This window comes from Myotis daubentonii, chromosome 1 (genome assembly GCF_963259705.1).
Source record: "Myotis daubentonii chromosome 1, mMyoDau2.1, whole genome shotgun sequence".
Taxonomy (NCBI): Eukaryota; Metazoa; Chordata; class Mammalia; order Chiroptera; family Vespertilionidae; genus Myotis; species Myotis daubentonii.
Window position 1 is genome coordinate 112,846,352 of NC_081840.1, and position 23,691 is coordinate 112,870,042.

Genomic DNA, 23,691 nt, shown 5'->3' on the forward strand with positions numbered 1-23,691 from the left:
TTCAACATTTGGAAATGCGTAACGTAAAAAATAGTCAATGGACAGTTCAAAAATAGCTGGACAGATCTGTGCTCTAATGGCATATACACACGATCTTAAGTAATCCCATGCAATTTTAATTTTCAAAACATACAGACTTCACAGAAGATTTAGCAGGATAAGTCCGATAGGTAAAGAAAGCGCTTGTGATGAGAAAAAGAACATCCCAACAACTGTGCACTTTCAAAGGGTGAATTTTATGGGATGTGAATTATATCTCAATTAAAAAAGGTTTTAAAGAAAAGGGCATCCACAGTGCTGTTTAAGTCCTACAGCCAGAATCTCCTGGTCATCACCTCTGGAGCCGCCTTTCACTATAGCTTGCTAGTCTGTTTCCACTCCTCCTCCTTTGCCCATGTGGCACCACGTAATATTGCACAGACTTTGAATTTCTCATGCACCCCCCTGGTTGCTGGGCATAGGAAATTTAACTCAACTTTCTGAATCACCCTCTCATGGACTCTTGGTACTTCCAATTTCCTCTTCATCTTTTTGAGGGGGAGATGGAATTTTGATTCCAGAAAGCTTTGATTAATGACAAGCTCTCTGAGACAAAAAGAAAGGGACTGAATATTTACCATTGCTAATAAATGCCAGGGGCTCTGCTGAGCCCTGAATGTCTTTACCCTATTGTTTCTCACGAATACTTCCAAGATCAGGATTCTTATTCCATATGCTAGATGGAAACACTGAGCGGTTTCCATTCAGACACCCAGTGTTTATGCACCCAGGATATGGATCTTATGTTCAGAGGGCACAACTTTAAAAACCCCTTACTGCATAGGACTAATTCAAGCCAGGGAAAACTTACTAAAACAACACAAAGCTTATAAAAAGTGGCATTGTTTGCTGGTACATTTGAACACCACACTTCAAATAATCCTGAAGAACACTCCCATTCTAGGAGACAGGATGTTTATGCAAATGTGGTCTAATAATACAAAAGAAAGGAGGAAACATACAAGACTATTTCTTTATTTTAAAATATATTTAATTGACTTTTTTTTTTTTTTTTTTTTTTTTTTTTACAGAGAGGAAGGGAGAGGGATAGACAGTTAGAAACATCGATGAGAGAGAAACATCGATCAGCTGCCTCCTGCACACTCCTACTGGGGATGTGCCCGCAACCAAGGTACATGCCCTTGACCGGAATCAAACCTGGGACCTTTCAGTTCACAGGCCGGCGCTCTATCCACTGAGCCAAACCAGATAAGGCAAGACTATTTCTTACAACTAAGAATAACACACAAGCCCACCGGCGTGGCTCAGTGGTTTAGTGTCAACCTATGAACCAGAAGGTCACCATTCAATTCCCAGTCAGGGCATATGCCTGGGTTGCAGGCTCCATTCCCAGTGTGAGGCGTGTGGGAGACAGCTGATCAATGATGCTCTGTCATCACTGATGTTTCTATCATCGCTCTCTCTCTTCCTCACTGAAATCAATAAAAAAACATTTTTAAAAATTAAAAAGAAAAAATAACACACAAACCATTCACTGGGAACCTAGGCTTATTGCCACTTTGACGGCTCCTGGGTTTGTCAGAGCCAATGTAATGCCTTTCCACTTTAATTTGGTTTGTCTCAGAGTTCCATCTGCCACCACTTCCTCCTCCCACCAATAAAACTAAGTGAGGCTAATTTTGGTTGCATTCGACTGGACAGAGAAAGAAGAGCTGCAGAACCTGGAGTTCTTGGTGATCCTGATGCTTGAAGTCTGCAAAATTAATGATCTCTCAACTGCTGCAGCCACTGACTGCTGCATGGCTGATGGCATACCGGAAGGCCTTGGTTCTGAGAACTGCTCCTGGGCATTATCTCTCAGTATACTATTGCGCTTGGAAAAGACAGCCTGGGTTCAAATCCCAGCTCCACCTCTTCCTTGTTGTGTGACCTTAACAAGTTACATTATCTCCCTGTGCCGGTTTTCTTATCTATAAAATGGGGATGGGAAGAGCTCCTGTCCCCTAGGGCTGTTGAGAGTGTTCAGCAATCTAACACATGGAAAGCCCTAAGGACAATGCCTGGCACCAGCTGTGCTATTTAAGTTCCTGTTAAATAGGTAATTCAAACCTAAAAATGAGCATTGTTCACTAAAAGAAATTGCTTTCCTTATAGTATTCTGTTAACTGATTTTGTACACGCTTACTTGAATTAGAAATAGGTAAAAATTAATTTGTAAGGCCTCTATTGTTTTGCATAAACGCAATCAGCTAGAAACTCAGAAAGCAACAAAAATTTCCCTTCGTGGGAAAATGGGTTAAAAATGGCCTCTCCTATTGATGATGTTGCCCCAAATGATTGCTGAGCGGCTCTGCAGCTGTTCATAAGACACAGATGTACTGTTACCCCAGGCAGATGAGGCAGAAAGAAGAGAAAAATGGCTTTTGCTTTAGACTCCCAGGGAGTAAAGGTCCAGACAGGATCATCAACTGCCACTGGCTACTTCAAACTCCAGCAGGACAAAGACTGGCAGATCTCTGGGCTTTATAAAGAGCTTCCCCGTCTCAGAGAGACAGTTTAGCCCTGTGGTCAGCAAACTGAGGCTCGTGAGCCACATGCAGCTCTTTGGCCCCTTGAGTGTGGCTCTTCCTAAGCCTTAGGCATACCCTAATTAAGTTAATAACAATGTACCTACCTATATAGTTTAAATTTTAAAAATTTGGCTCTCAAAAGAAATTTCAGTCGTTGTACTGTTGATATTTGGCTCTGTTGACTAATGAGTTTGCCGACCACTGGTTTAGCCCATTATCCTATACTAGAGGCCCGGTGCACAAAAATTTGTGCACTCGGGGGAGAGGGGGCATCCCTCAGCCCGGCCTGTGCCCTCTCGCAGTCTGGGACCCCTCAGGCGATAACGACCTGCTGGTTTAGGCCTGTTCCCGGGTGGCAGAGGGCAGGCCCAATCCCTAGGTGCAGCCCCTGGTCAGGCTCAGAGCAGGGCCGATTGGGGAGTTGGGGCGCCACCCCCTGTCATGCACAGAGCAGGGCGGATTGGGAGGTTGCGATGCCACCCACAGTCACACTCAGGGGAGGGCCAATTGGGGGGTTGGGGCACCGCCCCCTATCACACTCAAGGCAGGGTCGATAGGGAGGTTGCGGCACCACCCCGTCATGCACAGAGCAGGGCCGATCAAGCGGTTGAGGAGCTCCCCCCTGTCATGCACAGAGCAGGGCCGATAGGGGAGTTGGGGCACCGCCCCCTGTCACACACAGAGCAGGGCAGATCAGGGGGTTGGGGCGCCGCCCTCTATCACCCACAGAGCAGGGCCGATCAGGGGATTGGGGCGCCGCCACTCTCACACTCAGGGCAGGGCCGATGGGGAGGTTATGGCTCTACCCCATCACACACAGAGCAGGGCCCGTGGGGGGTAGGGGGGGGGGTTGGGGCACTGCACCCTGTCACACACAGAACAGGGCCGATCAGGGGGTTGGGGCACCTTCCCCTGTCATGAACAGAGCAGGGCGGATAGGAAGGTTGTGGCCCTGCCCCCTGTCACACACAGAGCTGCAGGGTGATCAAGGCATTTGGGCGCTGCCCCTTGTCATGCTGATCCCGGTGCCGGGAGGCCTCTCGGCTCTGCTAATCCCGGTGCTGGGAGGCATATTACCCTTTTACTATATAGGATAGAGGCCTGGTACATGGGTGGGGGCCGGCTGGTTTGCCCTGAAGGGTGTCCTGGATCAGGGTGGGGGTCCCCAATGGGGTGCCTGGTCAACCTGGGTGAGGGGATGATGGCTGTTTGCAGCTGGTCACACACCCTTCAGGGTGGGGGTCCCCACTGGGGTACCTGGCCAGTCTGGGTGAGGGGCTGAGGGCTGTTTTCAGGCTGGCGGGTGACTGAAGCTCCCAACTGCTCCTTTTTTTCTTATCTTTTTTTATTCTGGGCCAGCTTTAGCTCTGGCTCCAGCTCTGAGGCCTCTGCTGCTGAAAGCAGGTATCTGGTTTGTTTGGGTTCTATAATCGAAACACTGTATCAACTCCAGCTCTGAGATCCCAGCTGGCTGAAAGCAGGTTTCTGGGGTTTAGTTTAGCTCAGAGGCCGGCAAGGCAGGCAGGGAACGTTGGTGTCCTCCGTCACTGAAGCAAGCAAGCCTCATGTTCGCTTCAAGCTTCCTGGCTGCTGGCCGCCATCTTGGCTGGCAGTTAATTTGTATATCGCCCTGATTAGCCAATGGGAAGGGTAGCGGATGTACGGCTAATTACCATGTTTCTCTTTTATTAGATAGGATAATAAAGAGGTAATATGCAAATTGATCCTCACACCATAACGTTGTCACAAGATGGCAGCGCATACAGCAGGGGCAAGGCAGCGGGGGTGGGGCCGACGTCCACTCCGCGTGGCTTCCGCAGGCGTTTCTGCGGCCCTGTGGGGGTGCAGGGGTCCCGGTGTCCACTTTGTGCAGCTTCTGCCGGGGTTTCCGTGGCCCTGTGTGCGTGCGTGCTGCGGGGGTCCTGGCAGCTGCGTTGCATGACTTCTGCCAGGGTTTCCACGCCCCGTGTGCACGCCTTGGGGGTGGGGCCCAGCGGCCACTCCATGTGGCCCAGAGGCAGGGCATTGGAGCAGCACTCTAGGACTTGGGGCCATCCTGTGGCACGCCAGCCATGCGGGGCGGGACTCAGGGCGGTCCCATGGCGTGGGGCGGAGGGGAAGGGGTCCTTGGTCTTGCGTGATTTCGTGCAACGGGTCACTAGTCCTATATAATAAAAGCCTAATATGCTAAGTGTCCGGTTGACCAGTTGGCTGTTCAGTCAATCAAAGTGTAATATGCTAATGATATGCTAAGGCTGCTCAACTGCTCGCTATGATGTGCACTGACCACCAGGGGACAGACACTCTGACCGGTAGGTTAGCTTGCTGCTGGGGTCTGGCTGATCGGGACTGAGCGAGATGGGCCAGATACACCCTGGAGCCCTCCTGCAGTCCCTCCCCAGCTGGCCAACCTCCCACGTCCCTCCCCGGCCCCGATCATGCACTGGTGGAGTCCCTCAGCCTGGCCTGTCCCTCTCATAATCTGGGGTCCCTTGGGGGATGTCGGAAAGCCATTTTTGGCCAGATCCCACAGGCCAGGCTGAGGGACCCCACTGGTACATGAATTTGTGCATCGGGCCTCTAGTTGAAATCATAACCATATTTCTCTTGGAAAGAGCAAAGAATAGCTTATTAGTGTAAATACTAAACATTTACTTACAATTATGACTTTTTAAATTTTCCCCACCCAAGCTGCTCATTTCACTGCGAAGACATTGCTTTGGCATTCCTAGTGACACTATGTGTCTGAGAACCTCTGGACACTGCTGTGTTCATCTCACCACCCTGGAATAAACCAGCTGGAGTGACAGATGTTTTCTCTGGAAAAAGACCAAGCTTACCCAAATAGTTGTTGCTCTTGTGCATCTCGGTGATGTTGATCTTTGTGGCTCCTTGGGGAATCTCAACAACACGGTGGTAGCCCAGGCTGGTGAGGGCGTGCTTAAACACGCCCGACACAACCTGACAGCCTGTGTTATCGCCTCCGCACACCCCGCATTTGTCCACCACTTTGTCGGAGCCTAGGTAATCGTCACAGCCGATGCTCTGCAAAGAGGTGGAAACAGAAGATTCTTGTAGCATCTCTCAGGGGCATCCGAGGAAAGAGGGAAAAGGGATGAAGATCTAGTGGTGGGGCTCAAATTGACCCTCCTCCTGCCCCATTCCATTCCTACAGATGAGCAAGTTTCTGCTTCCCTTCACTCAACAGATTATCATAGAGCATCTACTCTGGGCAAGGACCTTCTCTTCTAAGTATCTGTGAAATGTACATTCTAGGGGCTGGTGGGGAAACAGACAGTAATAAGACGAGTAAACAAAAGAATGCATTTGGTGGTAGAAAATGACCAGCAGAAAAATAATGCAGGGATAGGGGTAGGGAGAGTGTGGGGCTACAGACACTTATCACGGAGGCTGGACAATGAAGCTGTCCTGCAGATCCATCCCCCAAGGGACGCAGAGAGGAGAGGCAGGGCCACGCTGGGACTTTTATATAAACAAGTTCTTTGAGACCATAAGTGCCACACTCAACACTGGGGTCTGCCCCCAAGTTTTCTGTTCTAAATGACTTGATGATACAAACACTTAGCAAAGTACCCCTAAAAGTCATGTTCTCAGGCCCAGTTTCTTAGGAAATTAAATTTGTTGATATTTGGGTTCCCATTGTTCACTGTGGCTCTGAGGAGCTGGATAGAGGACTTCTGTTTGGCTCCTTCAACGCACTTCCTCAGGGCAGAGGGTGCAGGGAAGCAGGGGCCAGACACATCAGCAACCTGGATGATCACATCTAAATCAGTGGTGTACAAAGATGGTACAGGCATTCTCATCAGCGTTTAAAGGAACTCTGACTTCCCACATTTCCTCCTGAAAGAATCTCCCATTTCTCATTCCAAGATTTTTTTGCTTTATCTTTCCAGTCCCCATTTATGTTTCTGTTGGGGCAATTTTATTTTGCATAAAAAAGCTAAACCTTGGGTCAGAATGAACGATTGGCATGGAATCCTTTTCCACTCCTGGAGCTGATGCAGAGAACTCACAGCGCACTCCTAAACCCCAAATAGGAATACGTGATCTGAGCAAAGACTTCCATCACCTCTCCCCAGGCAGACAGAGCAGTGGACTGTGGCATGGACAATGAAATACGGAATGACAGAATCATTTCACTGAGGTATGGGAACAGGGAACAATACTTGAAACCAGAATGGAATTCTAAAACTTGAGACACATGTTTGCTGAAGACAGGCTTGTGTTGGTTTTTGAATTCTAACCATCAGACCTCATCTCAGGGGCAAAGTGGTCTGCAAACCATTAAAAGTCCACTTCTGATCTTGTTAAACAAGCCTGGGTCTGTGCATGTGGGTCCTGCGGGTCACATCATACAGGCAGAGTCAAGTCAGGAGGTGTTCATTCTTTCCCTCCAAGTTCACATTGACTGACATCATTCTGCAGGCACTCCAGGTCTGCACTATTACTGCCATATTCTTGAAAGCAGTTAGTCCATCAACAATAACTGGTCACTCTTCACCAATAGCTTCTCTGCAAAACATTATTTCTGACAATAACAGAACATCATCTCAATATGTTCATTCACATGCAATTAGCCTTTCAAAATGCCATGTTTGCTCAAATATTTCTTGTCCCTGCCCCATGCATATTTTAGCAGGGGAAAAATGTTTTCCACATATGATTTCCACCTTCTTAACTCCTCAGTTCTCCTTTGCTTTGAAACAAACAAACAAACAAACAAACAAACAAAATGCCACCACCAACAGAGATTGTTGCAAGATCCTAACAGAATTAAGGAGTGCCTCTGACTGTATGGCCATACAAGCAATGGCAAGAACTAAAGGGGCGACATTCTGTCTCTTCAGGGTTCAGCTCTGGACTCTGAATGACCAGGGTTCATTCCTCAAAAAAGAAATCAGAACTAGGGGTATGCAAACCTTGCTTGGGGGTGACAAGAGCTGACAGAGCACCCTTTCAGTGTTCTAGTGATTACCCCAGGTCTCTGAAAGACTGGGTTGCCATGGAGTTGCCAAATGCCCCACAGGCACTTCACAAAGCAGGAGGGACAATACTACAAGGAGGACTGGGCAGACAACATGCATTCAAGATCTTTATTTTTAGGTAATTACATACCTGACAACTGTCCCTTCTCCAGCCCAGGGCATATGTGAGAATCAGATGATATAATGAGGGGCCATTTGGACTGGGTGTCCAGGTGTGGCCTAAGGTAGTGATCCATGGGCCAGGACCCGAATGACAGGAAGGCCCAGCCATGGGAGAACCTGAACATGCAAACATGCATTTTCATCGCCGATGCTGTGGCGTGACTACACCAGGCAGGTGGGCGAGGCCATCCCAGGCTGTGTCAAGCTCCGTTTCGGCCTTCGGGAATTTGAGTCTAACTGGGGTGATGGGACACACATGTGGATTTATTAGACAAGAGGAGGCCTGCATTCTCTATGTTGTGCTGGGCCAGGATTTACACTCTTTTAGAAAGTTGTTAATTAACAATGAGGTACATAAAGTCTAGAGGATGATGCAACACCCCAGCCTGAACTAGGGGAATGGTGATGGAGTGAAGAGGATTTGAGAGACATCTAGGAAGCAAAATGGACAGGCCTTTGTGACTGATCGGTTGGCGGAGTTTGAATCCTTTTCAGCATCTTCATATTCACAATTACAGTCCTCTAAACATGCATTTTTCTCATTTAACCTTAAAAGCAATCTGTGATATTGCTTTTGTAGGAAAGACTTAGGAAAGAAGTTAGGACCACGGGAACACACCAAGATACTTAGTTTTGCCCCGGCTGGTGTGGCTTAGTTGGTTGAGCACTGTCCCATGCATGGAGAGGTCACAGATTCCATTCCTGGTTGGGGCATATGCCCAGGTTGCAGGCTCGATCCCTAGTAGGGGGTGTGCAGGAGGCAGCCAATTGATATTTCTCTCTCTCTCTCCCCTCTCTCTCTCTAAACATCAATAAAAAATATTTTTTAAAAAGCTAGAGCTGGGATTTGAACCATAATCCCATGTTTTAACCATTATGCAAAAATCCTCCCAACTTCTGGCCCCGCCCCGCCCAAGGACCAGAGGCTGCCCTGAGTTCCAGCTTTGTTGAAGGCGTGGATGGTAGCGGTGGCTAAATGCAGAGGAAGAAGTCCAGCACTGTTGCCACAGCTCAGTGAGAGCCTGGCATTCTCCTCTTCCAATATTATGGAGCACCAACCACGTACGTATCTCTCCCACATGGGCTGCTTTAACCCTGTACTTTACACATAGCAAGTGATTAAATATTTTAGTTAATCTTCCTATTACATTAGTTTTTATTGTTATAAATTTTTATCTTGAAACAGTTTGACTCACAAGCAGTTGCAAAAACAATACAGAGTTTCAGTGCCCCTTTACTCAGCCTATCACATGACAACACCTCACATAAGCATAGCCCAGCATCAAAACATGGCCATCAGCACGACACATTAACTCATGAGTAAACCTGACTTTGATTTTACCACTTTTTCTTGGTGTGTAGTTCTATAAATGTTATAACATGTCTAGATCCCTGTACTGTGCTACTGTACAGCAGCTGGCATTCTCCAGATCACGGCCATGTAATTGATCAGTGGAGCTTCTGTCAGCAGGAAAGGCAGTCGGCACCATGGAAAGCACATTGGACTGGGCCTCAGGACACCTCGGGTGAGCCCTTGCTCGACCACTGACTGGTTGTGTGATGCCCGTGGGTCACTTCTCTGTGGAGTTGGCACTGAAAACATTTCTACCACATCCAGATCTTTGAGAAGATAGTGTCCAAAAATGAATTTGGCCTGAATTCTGGTTTGTATCTTGGGAGACTGGTCAATTGGTTTCTGAAGCGGATGACTTAACAGTGATGGCCTATGTCTCCCTGCTCTCTCAGAGGCACCACCAAAGTGCCATCAGTGGGAGCTTAAGGTGGCACTAGGCCAGGGGTGGGCAAACTTTTTGACTCGAGGGCCACAATGGGTTCTTAAACTGGACCAGAGGGCCGGAACAAAAGCATGGATGGAGTGTTTGTGTGAACTAATATAAATTCCAAAGTAAACATCATTACATAAAAGGGTATGGTCTTTTTTTTTAGTTTTATTCATTTCCAACGGGCTGTAGTTTGCCCACGGCTGCACTAGTCTCTGCTGGACCTAGGTCATGGGCTGGCTCTGCCACTTGGGGGCACTGCCAGTTTGGACATGTTTACTAGGCATTCTGAGCCTCAATTTCGATATCTGTGGCTGGGGATGGCACAATATCTACCTCAGAGCACTGCTGGGAGGATCAGAAGAGGTAAACATGGAAAGCACTTAGCAGAATGCTGTTAACAGGGTGTCTTCTTATTTCTACCACTGACTTCATATATTGGTTTCATCTGGAATCTATTTTTAAGTAAACCCCATCATCATGTAACCATACTTGGGTCATATTTCTATAACACTTTCTATTATTTTTTAATCACAGATAATATCTTCTTCATTTGGAGAAATGTAGAAAAGTCCAAAGAGCTAAGAAAATGCCTTCAGTCCCGGGCTGACACTCTATCCACTGAGTAACACCAGGGCCTTCCAGTGATTTTTGCAACATGTTGCAGGAACATTTTACACGTTGCAAGTCATCACAGCAGAAATTGCTCAAGAACTGCCCCCAGTTGTGTGCCAAGATTAACCTAAATGGAATTTCCTGAGGGAAACACACAATCTGATGACATATTTGGTGGTGGGTTTCACGGGGAGGGACCTCTGTGCACCCTGGCAGGGAGGCCAGTGCAGGGTGCAGACCGTGGAGCTCCTGATTCTCTAATGGGAAGCAGGTGTTTCTGTGTGTGTGCAACATGCACAGCCTCAGCTGGTCGGCTAGATGACACCAGCAGGTAAAACGACGTGCCTTAATAATCACGCTGTCACAACAGTGCTGGTGGAGAACGTTATTTTCACAATAATTAGTAGCTGACATCAAATTTACAGAGAGCTAACTGGTGGACATACATATGGATGCCAAAACTTTTATTCATGACATTCTGTTGAGAGAAATCCTTTGCATATGATAAATATCTCCCTCTTATTACTGTTTGGAATGTAGATCAATACCATCTTCCTGGAAGGCAATTTAGCAATATATACTGTTTGACCCAGTGTTCTCCTTCCAGGAATTTATCTAAGGAAATTATACGAAATGAGGCCAACAAGTTTTGTATGAAGCAACTTCTCAAAGTATTATTATTATTAATATAGAAATTGGAAACATCTTAAGTTTCCTACATAGGGAAACAGTTAAACAATATATAGAACTTCTCTGGGAAAAACTGGATGGGTCTTTTCCCAGTTGTTATTCTCATTAAAATCTTCCAGTGCTTGTGCCGGCGTGACTGACCTTCCGTGTTCCCTGAGCAGCTCTACCTGGCGCCCATGTGGTGTGGGCCAGGGAGGCTGGAGGTGAAACAGACCCGGTTCCCACGTAGGGTTTAAATCAGGGGTCGGCAAACTACAATCCACAGGCCAAATCGGGCCCACTATCTGTTTATGCAAATAAAGATTTATTGGAACACAAGCATGCCCATTCGTTTAGGGCAGTGGTTCTCAACCTTGGCTGCACATTAGAATCACCTGGGAATCTTTTTAAAATCCTGATTTCTGGGCCTCATCCTCCGGAACTTCTGTTTCTTTGTTATGAGGTGGGGCCACAACATCAGTAACAAAGAAACAGAATTTCCGGAGGATGAGGCCCAGAAATCAGGATTTTTTTTCACAGACGATCTCCTTTATTTGAACATATTTTTTTGTCTTTTTTTTTTTTAAATTCTTTATTAGTTAAGGTATTACAAATGTGTCCTCATCCTCCCCATTAAATCCCCATCTCCCCCCCCCCCCCCCACACTCATGCTCTCATCTCCCTGTTGTCCATGTCCACTGATTTGGCTTATATGCATGCATACAAGTCCTTTGGTTGATCTCTTCCCCTTGCTCTCTCCCTCCCCTACTTTCCCTCTGGGGATTAATAGTCTGATCGCTGTTTCCCTGTTCATCAGTCTATGTTGTTCTCTATATTCCACAAATGAGTGAAATCATGAGGTATTTATTTTTCTCTGACTGGATTCCCAGGTGATTCTAATGTGCAGCCAAGGTTGAGAACCACTGGTTTAGGGTATGAAGTGTTTTGGAGTGTTATTGTCTAGGCCAGTGATGGCGAACCTATGACACGCATGTCAGAGGTGACACGCGAACTCATTTTTTTGGTTGATTTTTCTTTGTTAAATGGCATTTAAATATATAAAATAAATATCAAAAATATAAGTCTTTGTTTTACTATGGTTGCAAATATAAAAAAATTTCTATATGTGACACGGCACCAGAGTTAAGTTAGGGTTTTTCAAAATGCTGACACGCCGAGCTCAAAAGGTTCACCATCACTGGTCTAGGCCCTAGACTCTAGGGCTGCTTTTGTGTTGCAACACAGGGTTGAGTAGTTCTGACAGAGACAGTATGGCCCACACAGCTTAAAATATTTATGACCTAGCCCTTTACAGTAACAAAATGCCAACCCTGCTCTAAGTTGACAGGCAGACACAATCCCATCACTCAACACGGTGGGAAATGTTGAGGGAATGTGCAGAGCCTGGGCAGCTTGGGGCTCAGGCTGATGCTTCCAAATTTGCCCCCTCTGTGCCCTCCTCCTGAATCACAGACACCCCTCATGGCCCAGGTTCCTCAACCCTGTCCCTAGTGATGTTTTTGGGCCAGACAGACTTTGTTGTGGAGGCTGTCTTGTGCATTGTGGAATCCCCCTCAGTATGATAAATAAAAATTTCTCTAGACATCGCCAAATGTCCCCCCTGGGAACAAAATCACAGCTTGCTGAGAATCACTGCTCTTGTTTATGCTAAAGCTCATGGGACACCTAGGGGCACAGGCCAGAATGCCCAGAAGTTTAAAGTTTAAAACAATGGCAATTCCACAGATGTGCATAAACATGCTAGAGAAACTAACGAGCAAAGAATACTTAATTGCCCAGTTTTAAAATTACTTCCTTGCTGCCAACAAACCAAACTAGCCTGCTAGAGTTCTTTAACCTTGCCTGTGGTTTAACCAGAATGAGCAGGATTATGTACTGAAATGAGCACAGTGCCTGGCATACAGCAAGTGCTTAAGAAGTGTTTCTGAGTGAAAGAAGAGTGGTGGAGGTCAAAGTTATAGGACCTATTTGTTCCTTGAACTGGATCATCTCTAAGGTCTCGTCTGGTGCCGAAATGTTTCTGAATAAAAGAGCCCTGATGAGAAGACTCTGCTACAACTAAAGTCAGAGGAATCTGCTCAATGTAGACAAAATTAAACCGGAGACAGGAATCAACGGGAAACAGACCAACAAAGCCATTCATTCCACGAGAAGAAGGGGTCCATGGGATTAACGGTATTTTGGCTTCCTTAGTGACAGCAGTTGTGAAACCAGCGATATGGTTTTAATCAAGCTTATGGTTATTGTTTCTCAGTACCACATCCTTTTCCATGAGAGAACAGCACCTGACCAAGCAGCTCCATGGAAGAAAACGCTGGCACCCTTACAGGATAAAATTGAGGAGAATCAACGACAGCACTTGTTTACAGATCTGAGGAACGAAGCCCGAGAGGGAAACAGTTGCTAGGCTGGGAGAGAACTGCCTTCCCCGCGACCGCGCACACGCCTTCACTCCAGGTCCCCTTTCCCTGGAGAGCAGAGTATTTCAAACGCCAAGATTCCAGTACTCCACTTTCACAGTCTTCCTGTGGAATAAATTACAAGTCTGACCATTGCTTTGTTATAAAAGTAAGGTATCCATATTTTTGTATGGAATAGAAACCTGTGGACTTGCACTTTACGTTTAGTGTAAGGCTGTATGCTGAATGCGCTGTTTAAGAGAATTCTGTTAGAAATATCTGACCAGATTGCACTGTAACTCCGTGAAGCCCCAGCACCATGTGGGACGGGTCGGTTAGAGGCTATGGGTTGGGCGCTAAGAGGTCGGGACTAGGACTTTTCTTGCAGAAAGGTTCAGAGAAATGCTGCCACATGGGCAACGTTCTGGAAGCTATTCTATCGGCAAAAGGGCATCCGGTTGAGCTCTGCTCCAGGGTGGAGGCTGCTTGCACACTGGCCCAATTCCCATGGCCTCCTGGGTGCAGACAGCCCACGCCCACAGGTGTGGGTCACGACCAGAAGGCTCTCAGAGGATTGTGGGTGAATGCAGTCACTGGAAGACAATGGTGGAGACCCACGCATGTGTCATCATTTTCTTGACACAAATCCTATTACCTAATGTGCCTGTGGGCATTTTTCTCCACAAGATGGCACCTATAAGCCTTCCTGAAAGAGTAGTCACCTAAGGAATATGTTTAGGGATGAGAAACAGTGGTTAAATATTTAATGGAATGATAGTTGAACAACACAGGAAGGGTGAACTCGGTAATTCAGGCTGACTGCATATTTTTTAAAATATATTTTATTGATTTTTTACAGAGAGGAAGGGAGAGGGATAGAGAGTTAGAAACATCAATGAGAGAGAAACATCGATCAGCTGCCTCCTCCACACCCCCTACTGGGGATGTGCCCACAACCAAGGAACATGCCCTTGACCAGAATCGAATCTGGGACCCTTCAGTCCACAGGCCGACGCTCTATCCACTGAGCCAAACTGGTTAGGGCCAGGCTGGCTGCATATTTATTGTGTTCTTACGGGCAAGTTTCTGCCATCTTGTTAAGATATGATTTTCATTTCTCAAAATGTTTTTGTGGAGCACTTAACAATGTGGGAGGAATATTCAGGCCTTTTATTTTCAGAATGTTCAAGAGAATGCTTAAAAATTTGTATAAATGAAATAAACTTTGGGGGTTACATGGCTTTTCAGATGCCACTGGGTGATCTTCAGGGACCGTTAAGAAGGCTGGCTGGTGGGTGGGAGATGATGAGAGAAAAGGTTGGTTACCAAAGCATGTGGACTCGAATCCCAAGATCTTGAGTGGGGGAATGGCATACTGAAATGCGATTTTTGAAGATGCTTGGCAGACACAGGCAGTGGGTTGGGGATTGAAGAGACCAGAGGTTGAGACACAGACACCTGCATTAAGATGAGCACAGAGGGACGGGGGCCCGGACCAGAGAGATGAAATTAGAATGGTGGGCAGGGGCGCACACAACCTTACGCTGAAGGAATGGCCGATGGGCTGAAGAAGGATGGCACCTATAAACCTTTCTGAAAGAGTAGTCACCTAAGGAATAAGTTTAGGGATGAGAAGCAGCCTCATCCCTAAACTACTGAAGGTGACATAAGGAAGGCTTGGAGGTCTGGGAACCTAAGTGAACAATAGCTTTGACTGTTTCAGGCAGAAATTTTACGGAGGGAGCAGGCCTTTGATGAGTCATCTTAGAGTGAGGGTCTGAGTGTGGATCTGATAATCAGTACTTCATTCATTGAATTGGGCCATAGTAAGCCTCTCTCTCTCTCTCTCTCTCCCTCTCATTGGAACTTTCCTCTAGGACTCTAAACATTTTTAGTTTAGTTTTTTGGATGGGAATCTTTCCAAAGTGTATACTTCTCTGCTATTTTTTCTTTTTAAATAATAAGCCCTCTTTGATCTTCTCTAGCCCCTCGTTACTCAGAGTGCGGTCCACAGACCAGCAGCACAGGCATCATCTGCAGGAAAGCCTGTCCGCAACCTTGGGTCCAGCCAGGCTTACTGAGCTGGAATGTGCATTTAGGCAGCATCCTCGGGGGATTCCTGTAATCCTGGACTATTTGACTTTTCAGGTCACTTTTTGTTTACTCTGTGGACTTTCTTCTTTTCTCAAGTTGCACACTAACTCCCAAATGACAACCAACTCTCTCATCCAGTCAAAAAAAGAAAATACAACACTATCTTCCTTTTGGTTACAATCTGAAAAGCAATAATGGCTTTGGAAAGCTTTTCTCTGTGAGATACTTAATGGGGGCAGGGTGGCAGTAAGACCCGTGTTTGCAAGCAGCCTTCTAGAATCTCAATGCCGGACGGCCGGAAGGACTCTGGGGATGCAGCCCTGGCTTCACCGCGGACAAGCCGCATCCTGGGAGGAGAAGTGACTTTCCCCGGGTGCCAGGGAGAGGACTTCCTGTAGAGACTCCGTCTCGTGACACCATGGTGTCCTCCTGCTCCGTCTGAGGCAGGGTTTTACTGTTTCCTCACAAGTTTCTGCCATGGTGTTAAGATATGATTTTCGTTTTTCAAAATTGTCTCTTTTCTTTCTTCTTATGTCTCTGTAACCATGCCAACAACTTTGTACCTACCAGTTAGAATAGCAACTCCTTTCAGAGAGCAAACTGTTTTGTGAAAATACTTGAAAAACTGCTTGGGATGGGGGTGGGGGACCTGAGGCCTGGGGGGTCAGCAGAAACCCAGGCAACAAGAGATAAGGGCCAACCTGAGATCAGGCTGAACAGGAGAGGAGCTGGGCTTTGCTTCCAGGGCTGGAGAGCGCAGACAGGGACAGAGAAGGAGAGGAGGCGAGAAGCTAGGAGATGGTAGAGGGACAATGACAGGTCTGAGTGTTAATAACTGGCCTGGAATCGGAAGTTCACTTGCTGTGATTTAAACCTCTCCCCGTTCCCAGCCCTTGCTTGTTTTCACTGAAGCTCTGCATCTACTTAAGCTGCTGTTCCTGCCTGGAGAGCTCCTGGGTTACATTCCATGAGTCCCTTTTCCATTTGCATAACCTGAAACAAAAACCTGTGTGTTCCTACATCTTTAAAAGCCTTTTCTTCTAGGACATGATGTTCATCTAAGAGCACCTGATACCGGCGGGTGACATCATTTTTCTGAGCCTTAGTTTCCTTGCCTGTAAAACAATGGCATTAAAATCTAATTCCCAAATCTCTTGTGAGGATTATAGGGGAACAAGCAGATGACAGCACCTAATTCAGCACTGGCATGGAGGAAGGCTGGGAAATGCTGGTGTGCTCCCCCCCCTCCCCTCCTTCCCTTCTCCTCCTTCCCCTCCCTCTGCTCCTCCCCCCAATCCTAACCCTCCTCTTCCTCCTCCTCCTCCTCTTCCTTCTCCCCCTCCTACTCCTCCCTCTCTTCCTCCCCCCTCCTCCTGCTTCTCCTCCTCCTCCTCCTCCTTGACTCTGTGGCTGGCTGCCTCCTGGCAATGACCTGTCCCTGTCATGGCCATGAGAATACCTTTTCTCACACAGGCACACACATTCCTCCACTAACAGCAGGCTGTTCTGTTTGCACTGTTCACTGAAAGCCCACTTCTATTTACACAGGATTCTCAAGTGGTATTTGAAGCCAGAGTTGTAACAGGCAATTTGCTGTGATCTAGTCGCATTTCAGTAATGGTCTGGAGGGACAAAGGTAATCAAGGTTTCCAGAGAGATTTTCTTGTAACTTGGGTACCTCTCTATTTTTTTTTAATGTAAACTTTTCTTTTGTTAATCTTTCCTAGTTTGTCTGGGAGACCAGCTATGGAAAGTCTCAAATGTCATAAAAAGGTGATGTTCAGTTAGAAACAGAGCGAGGGAAGCTGCTGAAGGAGTTTCTCACCTGGGCTTGTGGGATCAAGTCCTGTAGAAACTACAGGTGAAAAACAGACGCAGCTCCCAGGGAGGCAGGCAGTAGGAAGCCCCACACATACATGAGACAGCCATCACAGGTAGAATGCTCATATGCCATCTTGGTTAATTATCTTGATTATCCGTATTTTACTGAAGCTTAGAAAAAGCAAGTAAGATGTCAAAAGTCACAGAGAAGTGGTGATGGTAGGTTTGAATGAAGAGCCCTTGGCTCAAAGTCCAGGCTCTGTTGCCTCTGCTGGTTGCCTAATCCTTTAGTCTAATGGATATTCTTCTTTACTTGTAAGAACAGGGCCTGTAGATGGCCAACGAAGGGCCATATATGACCAGAAATAAGGACAATTCCCTCTTACTGTTTCTATTACTAGACTGCTCTCTGGCTCGCCCAACATCTTTCCACAGGGGCTCTACTTGCAGTCTGAGGCCTCCCCTACCACTAACTGAATTGTTTCAGCATCTCCTATAGCTTCTCTTTATTCTCCTCTTCCCCCAAAGTCCTAGGTTGTCTCTTTCCCATCATGCAGTGCTCATTCACCCAAGTGAAAGAACATCGATCACACCATCCTTCCTTTCATAAGAAATTTCTAGGTCCAAAATTATTCAGAAAATAGTAACAATTTTTCGCATTTGTCTTCCTGGGAATGGAAACTGTTTGTTTACCAAGCTGGACATTTTTATGATCAAGGAAAGACATCAGGTTCCATGGAAGATATTACCCAATCCAAGAGCTTGCTCTTTGGGGCGAGAATGACAAAAAAATCAAATAAGGATAATTTCCCTTATTCTCTCTTCTAAACATAGATGCATCCAATACATATCTAATATGAATATTCATTTCATTAAGAAATAAAAACATTGTGTTCCATGCATACTCAAAAGGAAGAAATCTGGCTGAAATATATAAACATGAAGGCTTTTTCATGTGACCTTTGAAGGATAGCTAAGAAAAAAATTATCTGTCAAACTCAATGTGTTCCATAACAATAATTCAGGTGGCAGCCAGATGAATAATTGCCCTTCTCTTGCAACTTTTGGCGAAAGGAAGGGAAAAGGCCTCTGATACCCAGAGATGGCTTCCAAGTGACTGCATCAACAATACGCACTTGCGTACGTAGCATTTAGGACCTGCAAAACAGATGAGTGAGCACTGATTCTTCACCTTCTTCGGTGCAACCTTGAAATTCTGAATTTCCACCAGTTCCTTCTTTAAACAGATCCTATTTATGAGCTTTGAAATCATGCCCCCCGGATGTGTGAGCATAAGAAAGGCGAATGTTGTGGTTTCAGGTAATCTATCTTGCATGTGACTGTGAAATTTATCTTCTCAAGAAAACTGCCGTCGTCATGTCATTGCTCTGGCTCAAAAAGCTTCCTGATGTCAGCTGTCGATTAAACAAGATGATTATTTCCTCCTAGGTATTATGCCTATATTTGGTCCCTGATTCCAGGTGAGAAGGAGAGCATAGGTCTGTAGCAGCTCAAGAATAAGCTTTATCCCAGGTCTGGGTAACTGAACAAAAGTAGGAATTTTGAAAATGACCCAGCCTCCTTATGCTTTGACAGCAAAAATACTTTGTCAAAGTGACAGTACATGTTAATTAGCAATACTAATTATTAATTCTATATTTTAATTTATTGGGTTGGTTTTATGATGACAAAGGGAGATAAAGTTTGTCAAAAGCATCTGACACATGGAAAGAACTCAATACATATTATGTTTTATTTAAAGTAACATTAAAGATAACATAGAGGTACATTCAAAGACATACAAACAAAGGATACTCATTCCTAGCTTAAACAACAGCAGCCTTGGAATGTTAATTAGCTAGAAAACAGCCTGCCTATACTTTTAAGAATGTGGAATGACAGCAAATATGAAAGTAAAAAGAAAAGCATTTTTCGGGCAGAGTAGAATAAACCCTAGTTAAAAGAGAGCCAGAGTCAAAGTCAAATAGAGTCAAAAATTCAATTTTGATAACTGATAGACTCTCTGGGCCCTGCAAGAAAAGCTTGCTCTCATAGTCAGAGAGATCTACAAAAATGCTCATGAGCACCAGGTAAAGCAATAGAAAGAAAGGAACTGGTATTTGCTGAGAACCGACTAGGGTGACAATATTTATTACCATTTTAGTGGAGGAGGAAAGAGGAGGTTAAGTACCTTGCCCAAGGTCACATACCAAAGCATCAGGCTATGAACCCATATCTATCTATCCAGTTGAAAAACTCAGAAGCACAGTGATAAGGTGGAAGCCAAGCAGGCAAGTTAACACAGTGACTGACAGCACATGTCACCAAGTGAAGGGCAGGGGCTTCAGGAGCTCCGAATGAAGGCGGCGCTGGAAGTGGAGGGACGCAGTGGCCTGAGAAGGCCCACAAAGGCCCTCCTCCACCCAATGAATGCATGCAACCTGAGGTAGACAGGCGGTGGTGGGAGAGAAAGGGCTCAGGTGGCTTCTGAATGCCTCCTCTTCCCTGATACTTCATGGAAAGGAGTCATCTTATTATCACCTCGGACTTCCCCTTTTAGTCTCACAGGAGAGCTCCAATTTCTCAGAAGCTTTGCGTTCTCTTTCCTGTGGTCTCCCTGTGCTGCCCGAAGCCCTGGCACTGAAAACTCTCCCAACCATTCTTTCCTGTTGCAACAATGGGATTTGATGGGAGCTTTCTCTCCAGTGCAGGCCCAAGGGTCTGGGACTTCAGATCCTTTGGAGAGCCTCTTTTCCTACAGGGCTCATTCTGCCCCTGGCCTCCAGAATGCTCTTTGACTACCAGAAAGGGAACAAAAAAATCATAGCATCATGAGCTAATAGATGAGGATTTCCCCAAGACCATCTTTCCTTTGGGTTTATTGAGTCATCTGAGCATACTGGGAACCCCTATTGAAGCCCAAGGTTATCCTCTTTGAGACTATATTCTATGGATGTTTGAGGTCTGCAAAGAAATCACTGTGTAATTTTAATTTGTTCAACTTGTGCTTTTATTTATTTATTTATTAAATCTTTATTGTTCAGATTATTACATTTGTTCCTCTTCCCCCCCACCCCATAACTCCCCTCATTCCAGTTCCCACCCCACCCTCCGCCCTCACTCCCCACCCACTGTCCTCATCCATAGGTGCACGATTTTTGTCCAGTCTCTTCCCGCATCTCCCACACCCCTTCCCCCCCCAAGAATAGTCAGTCCATACCCTTTCTGTGTCCCTGATTCTATTATAATCAACAGTTCATTCTGTTCATCAGATTATTTATTCACTTGATTCTTAGATTCACTTGTTGATAGATGCATATTTGTTGTTCATAATTTGTATCTTTACCTTTTTCTTCCTCTTCCTCTTCTTAAAGGATACCTTTCAGGATTTCATATAATACTGGTTTGGTGGTGATGAACTCCTTTAGCTTTTCCTTATCTGTGAAGCTCTTTATCTGACCTTCAATTCTGAATGATAGCTTTGCTGGATAAAGTAATCTTGGTTGTAGGTTCTTGGCATTCATCACTTTGAATATTTTTTGCCACTCCCTTCTGGCCTGCCAAGTTTCTGTTGAGAAATCAGCTGACAGTCGTATGGGTATTCCCTTGTAGGTAACTGAGTTTCTTTCTCTTGCTGCTTTTAAGATTCTCTCTTTGTCTTTTGCTCTTGGCATTTTAATTATGATGTGTGTTGGTGTGGTCCTCCTTGGATTCCTTTTGTTTGGGGTTCTCTGCGCTTCCTGGAGTTGTAAGTCTATTTCTTTCACCAGGTAGGGAAAATTTTCTGTCATTATTTCTTCAAATAGGTTTTCAATATCTTGCTCTCTCTCATCTTCTGGCAACCCTATAATTCTGATGTTGGTACGCTTGAAGCTGTCCCAGAGGCTCCTTACATTATCTTCATATTTTCGGATTCTTTTTTCATTTTGCTTTTCTGGTTGGGTGTTTTTTGCTTCTTTGCATTTCAAATCATTGACTTGATTCTTGTGCTCCTCTGGTCTGCTGTTGGGAGTCTGTATAGTATTCTTTATTTCAGTCAGTGTATGCTTAATTTCTAGTTGGTTCTTTATCATAACATCGAGGGTCTCATTAGATTTCTTGTAGATCTCATTAAGTTTATCGGCGGCTTCTAGACAGTTCTTGAGAGACCTCAAAAGTGTGGTTCTGAACTCTATATCTTCCATTGACAATTTTGTCCTGTTTCTTTGTCTCCGCATTTTTTATGCTTTCTTGGTGCACCCCCTTGTGGTCTTTGTGCACAGTCTTGTTGTAGTTAAGCCTTGATTGTTGTAGTTAATACTGGGGGGATTTGACCTCCAGGCCAACTGGCTGTGAGAGTCAGCTGTGTCTGCAGTGGGAAAACTTCTGTCCTCTGAGGAGGTGCTAATCTAGCCTTTGCCTGAGGCTATCCGGCAAATGGCTCTGTGCAGGGCTTGGGCGGGGCGGGTCGCATGGGATCAACAGGGTGGGCAGAGCGAGCAGTTATGGCTGCTCTCAGTCCCATCCCCAGAGGCTCTGCCTCTCAGAGTCCCAGCAACCGCTGCAAACCTCGGAGAGAAAGCTGCCCTCGCGTTCTGACTGATGCCAGACAGTCCTGCTTCTCCCGTTTGAGTCTGGGTCCCTAGAGACTCACCCAGAACTGGAGCTTAGGGCCTGAGCCTCCCTCCCGATTGAAACAGACAACCGTGTCCTTAGCCGCCAGCCCGCTCTGCGAGCACTTCCACACCTTTGTATTTTCCGCACTGCGCCTCCTCTGAGTCTCGGTATGCTGTTCTCTTTCCTTCTAGTTGAAGAATTTCCCCTCATCCAGCTTTCCTGTGGTTCTGGGTGATGTCCGTTCCGTCTTTTAGTTGTATTTTTGAAGTGGTTGTGCGAGGCAGCATTCTCCAGTGTTTACCTATGCCGCCATCTTGGTTCAACTTGTGCTTTTAAATAATGATAGGAAAACAGTCTGCTCCCTTTAAGATAAAGATACTTCTAGAGTTCGTGAGCAGAAGAAAGCTATAAACCTGTAACCTATAGGCATTACTGTAGAACATTGATTTTGAATTGTTCATGATTCCTGTAGGTTCCATGAGTTAACCAAGGCATTTCCCCCGAGTTGAGTGAGCTAGAAAGTTACTGGAAGTGTCTACTTAAACACTGGAAAATCCCTGCCTCAAATAAGTTGGTAATAGTGACATGGTCAAAGCAAAGCCATGTAAACTAGCAAAATGATTTATCTACTTCTTAGGGTGGCTGGATTGTTCTGTGCTGTGGCTCAAAACCATCAACAAATTGAATCAGGCTCTGTGATATAGGCTAAATGTCAGGGAACAAAATACAAACAAGGCATATGTCACTGACCTCGCTGGTCATGAAAATTAAATTTGCACCTTACAGTTACCAATGAGTGTTAGCAAAACTCACTAACTCTCCTTGCTGTAGAAGATCACAGTTTTCTATTTTATATAAACATTAAAATGGATACGAACAAAAATAAAATGAATTTGAAACAAAAGACATCTATCTTTTTTAGAAAATATAACTTTGAAATTTCATTTTATAACAGATATTTGTAATCCAGAGAAGAACAAAATGGCCCAACCAATAGGATAAGGAGAAAGCTTATCCTAATAAAATTAGGCTTAGTAGCAAGCATTCCCACTAAACATAGAATTCTAGAATCACAGAATCTTAGAGTAGGAAAAAACCATAGAGCTCATCTAACCAAAGTCAGAGGCGGGACTATAAGGGGCCAAGTTGAACACTGGGACCTGCTGAGAGCCTGGATGGGTCACTGGGGCTAACTTAACTGATAAAAGATGTCTGCTAGACAAGATAAGTCAGCGGCTTTCAAGATGTTTCAAGGTTCTACTTTAATGTTTTTATAATCTTTAAAGCACTTAAAAAATATGAAGAACTTGATAGTATCATACGTTATACTAAATCATAGTATATACTTAATTATAACACACTGGGCACAATGCTACACTAATTCATTTTTATGCAACCCTGAGGACAAATGGCTCTCATGTTTATGTGGGCAAAGAGATTATCTGTTAACAATTTGCATTTTCTTGTCTGGGCTAATCAAGAACTCCTAAAGAGTTGTAAACAAAAACAAAATTCAGAAATAAATAGGTACATGCAAAAATAACTGGTACATGTAAAAAATTAAACTAGAGCACTTTCTTATACCATATGTAAGAATAAACTCAAAATGGATTAAAGACTTAAATGTAAGACTTGCAATCATAAAAGTTCTGGAAGGAAATGTAGGCAGTAAAATCTCTGACATTTTTCTTAACAGTGCTTTTTTTCTGATATATCTTCTTGGGCAAAGCATACAAAAGAAAAAAATAAACAAATTGGATTACATCAAACTAAAAAGTTTTTGCACAGCAAAGAAATCCGTCAACAAAACAAGAGGACAATCTACTAAATGGGAGACTATATGCACCAATTATATTAAGGGGTTAATATCCAAAATTTATAAAGAACTCATACATCTCAACACCAAAAAATGCCAAACAATTCAATTAAAAAATGGGCAGAAATCTGAATAGACACT

General features: G+C 45.1%; 1 protein-coding gene across 2 annotated transcripts in view; it reads right to left on the reverse strand.

The window, feature by feature from the left end:
* Positions 1 to 23,691, reverse strand: part of THSD4 (thrombospondin type 1 domain containing 4) — a 590,633-nt gene that overhangs the window by 116,487 nt on the left and 450,455 nt on the right. For both annotated transcript variants that reach the window (XM_059658415.1, XM_059658426.1), the window contains one exon: positions 5,411 to 5,615. In XM_059658415.1, the coding sequence (XP_059514398.1) occupies positions 5,411 to 5,615 (205 nt within the window). The remainder of the gene's footprint in view (positions 1 to 5,410; positions 5,616 to 23,691) is intronic.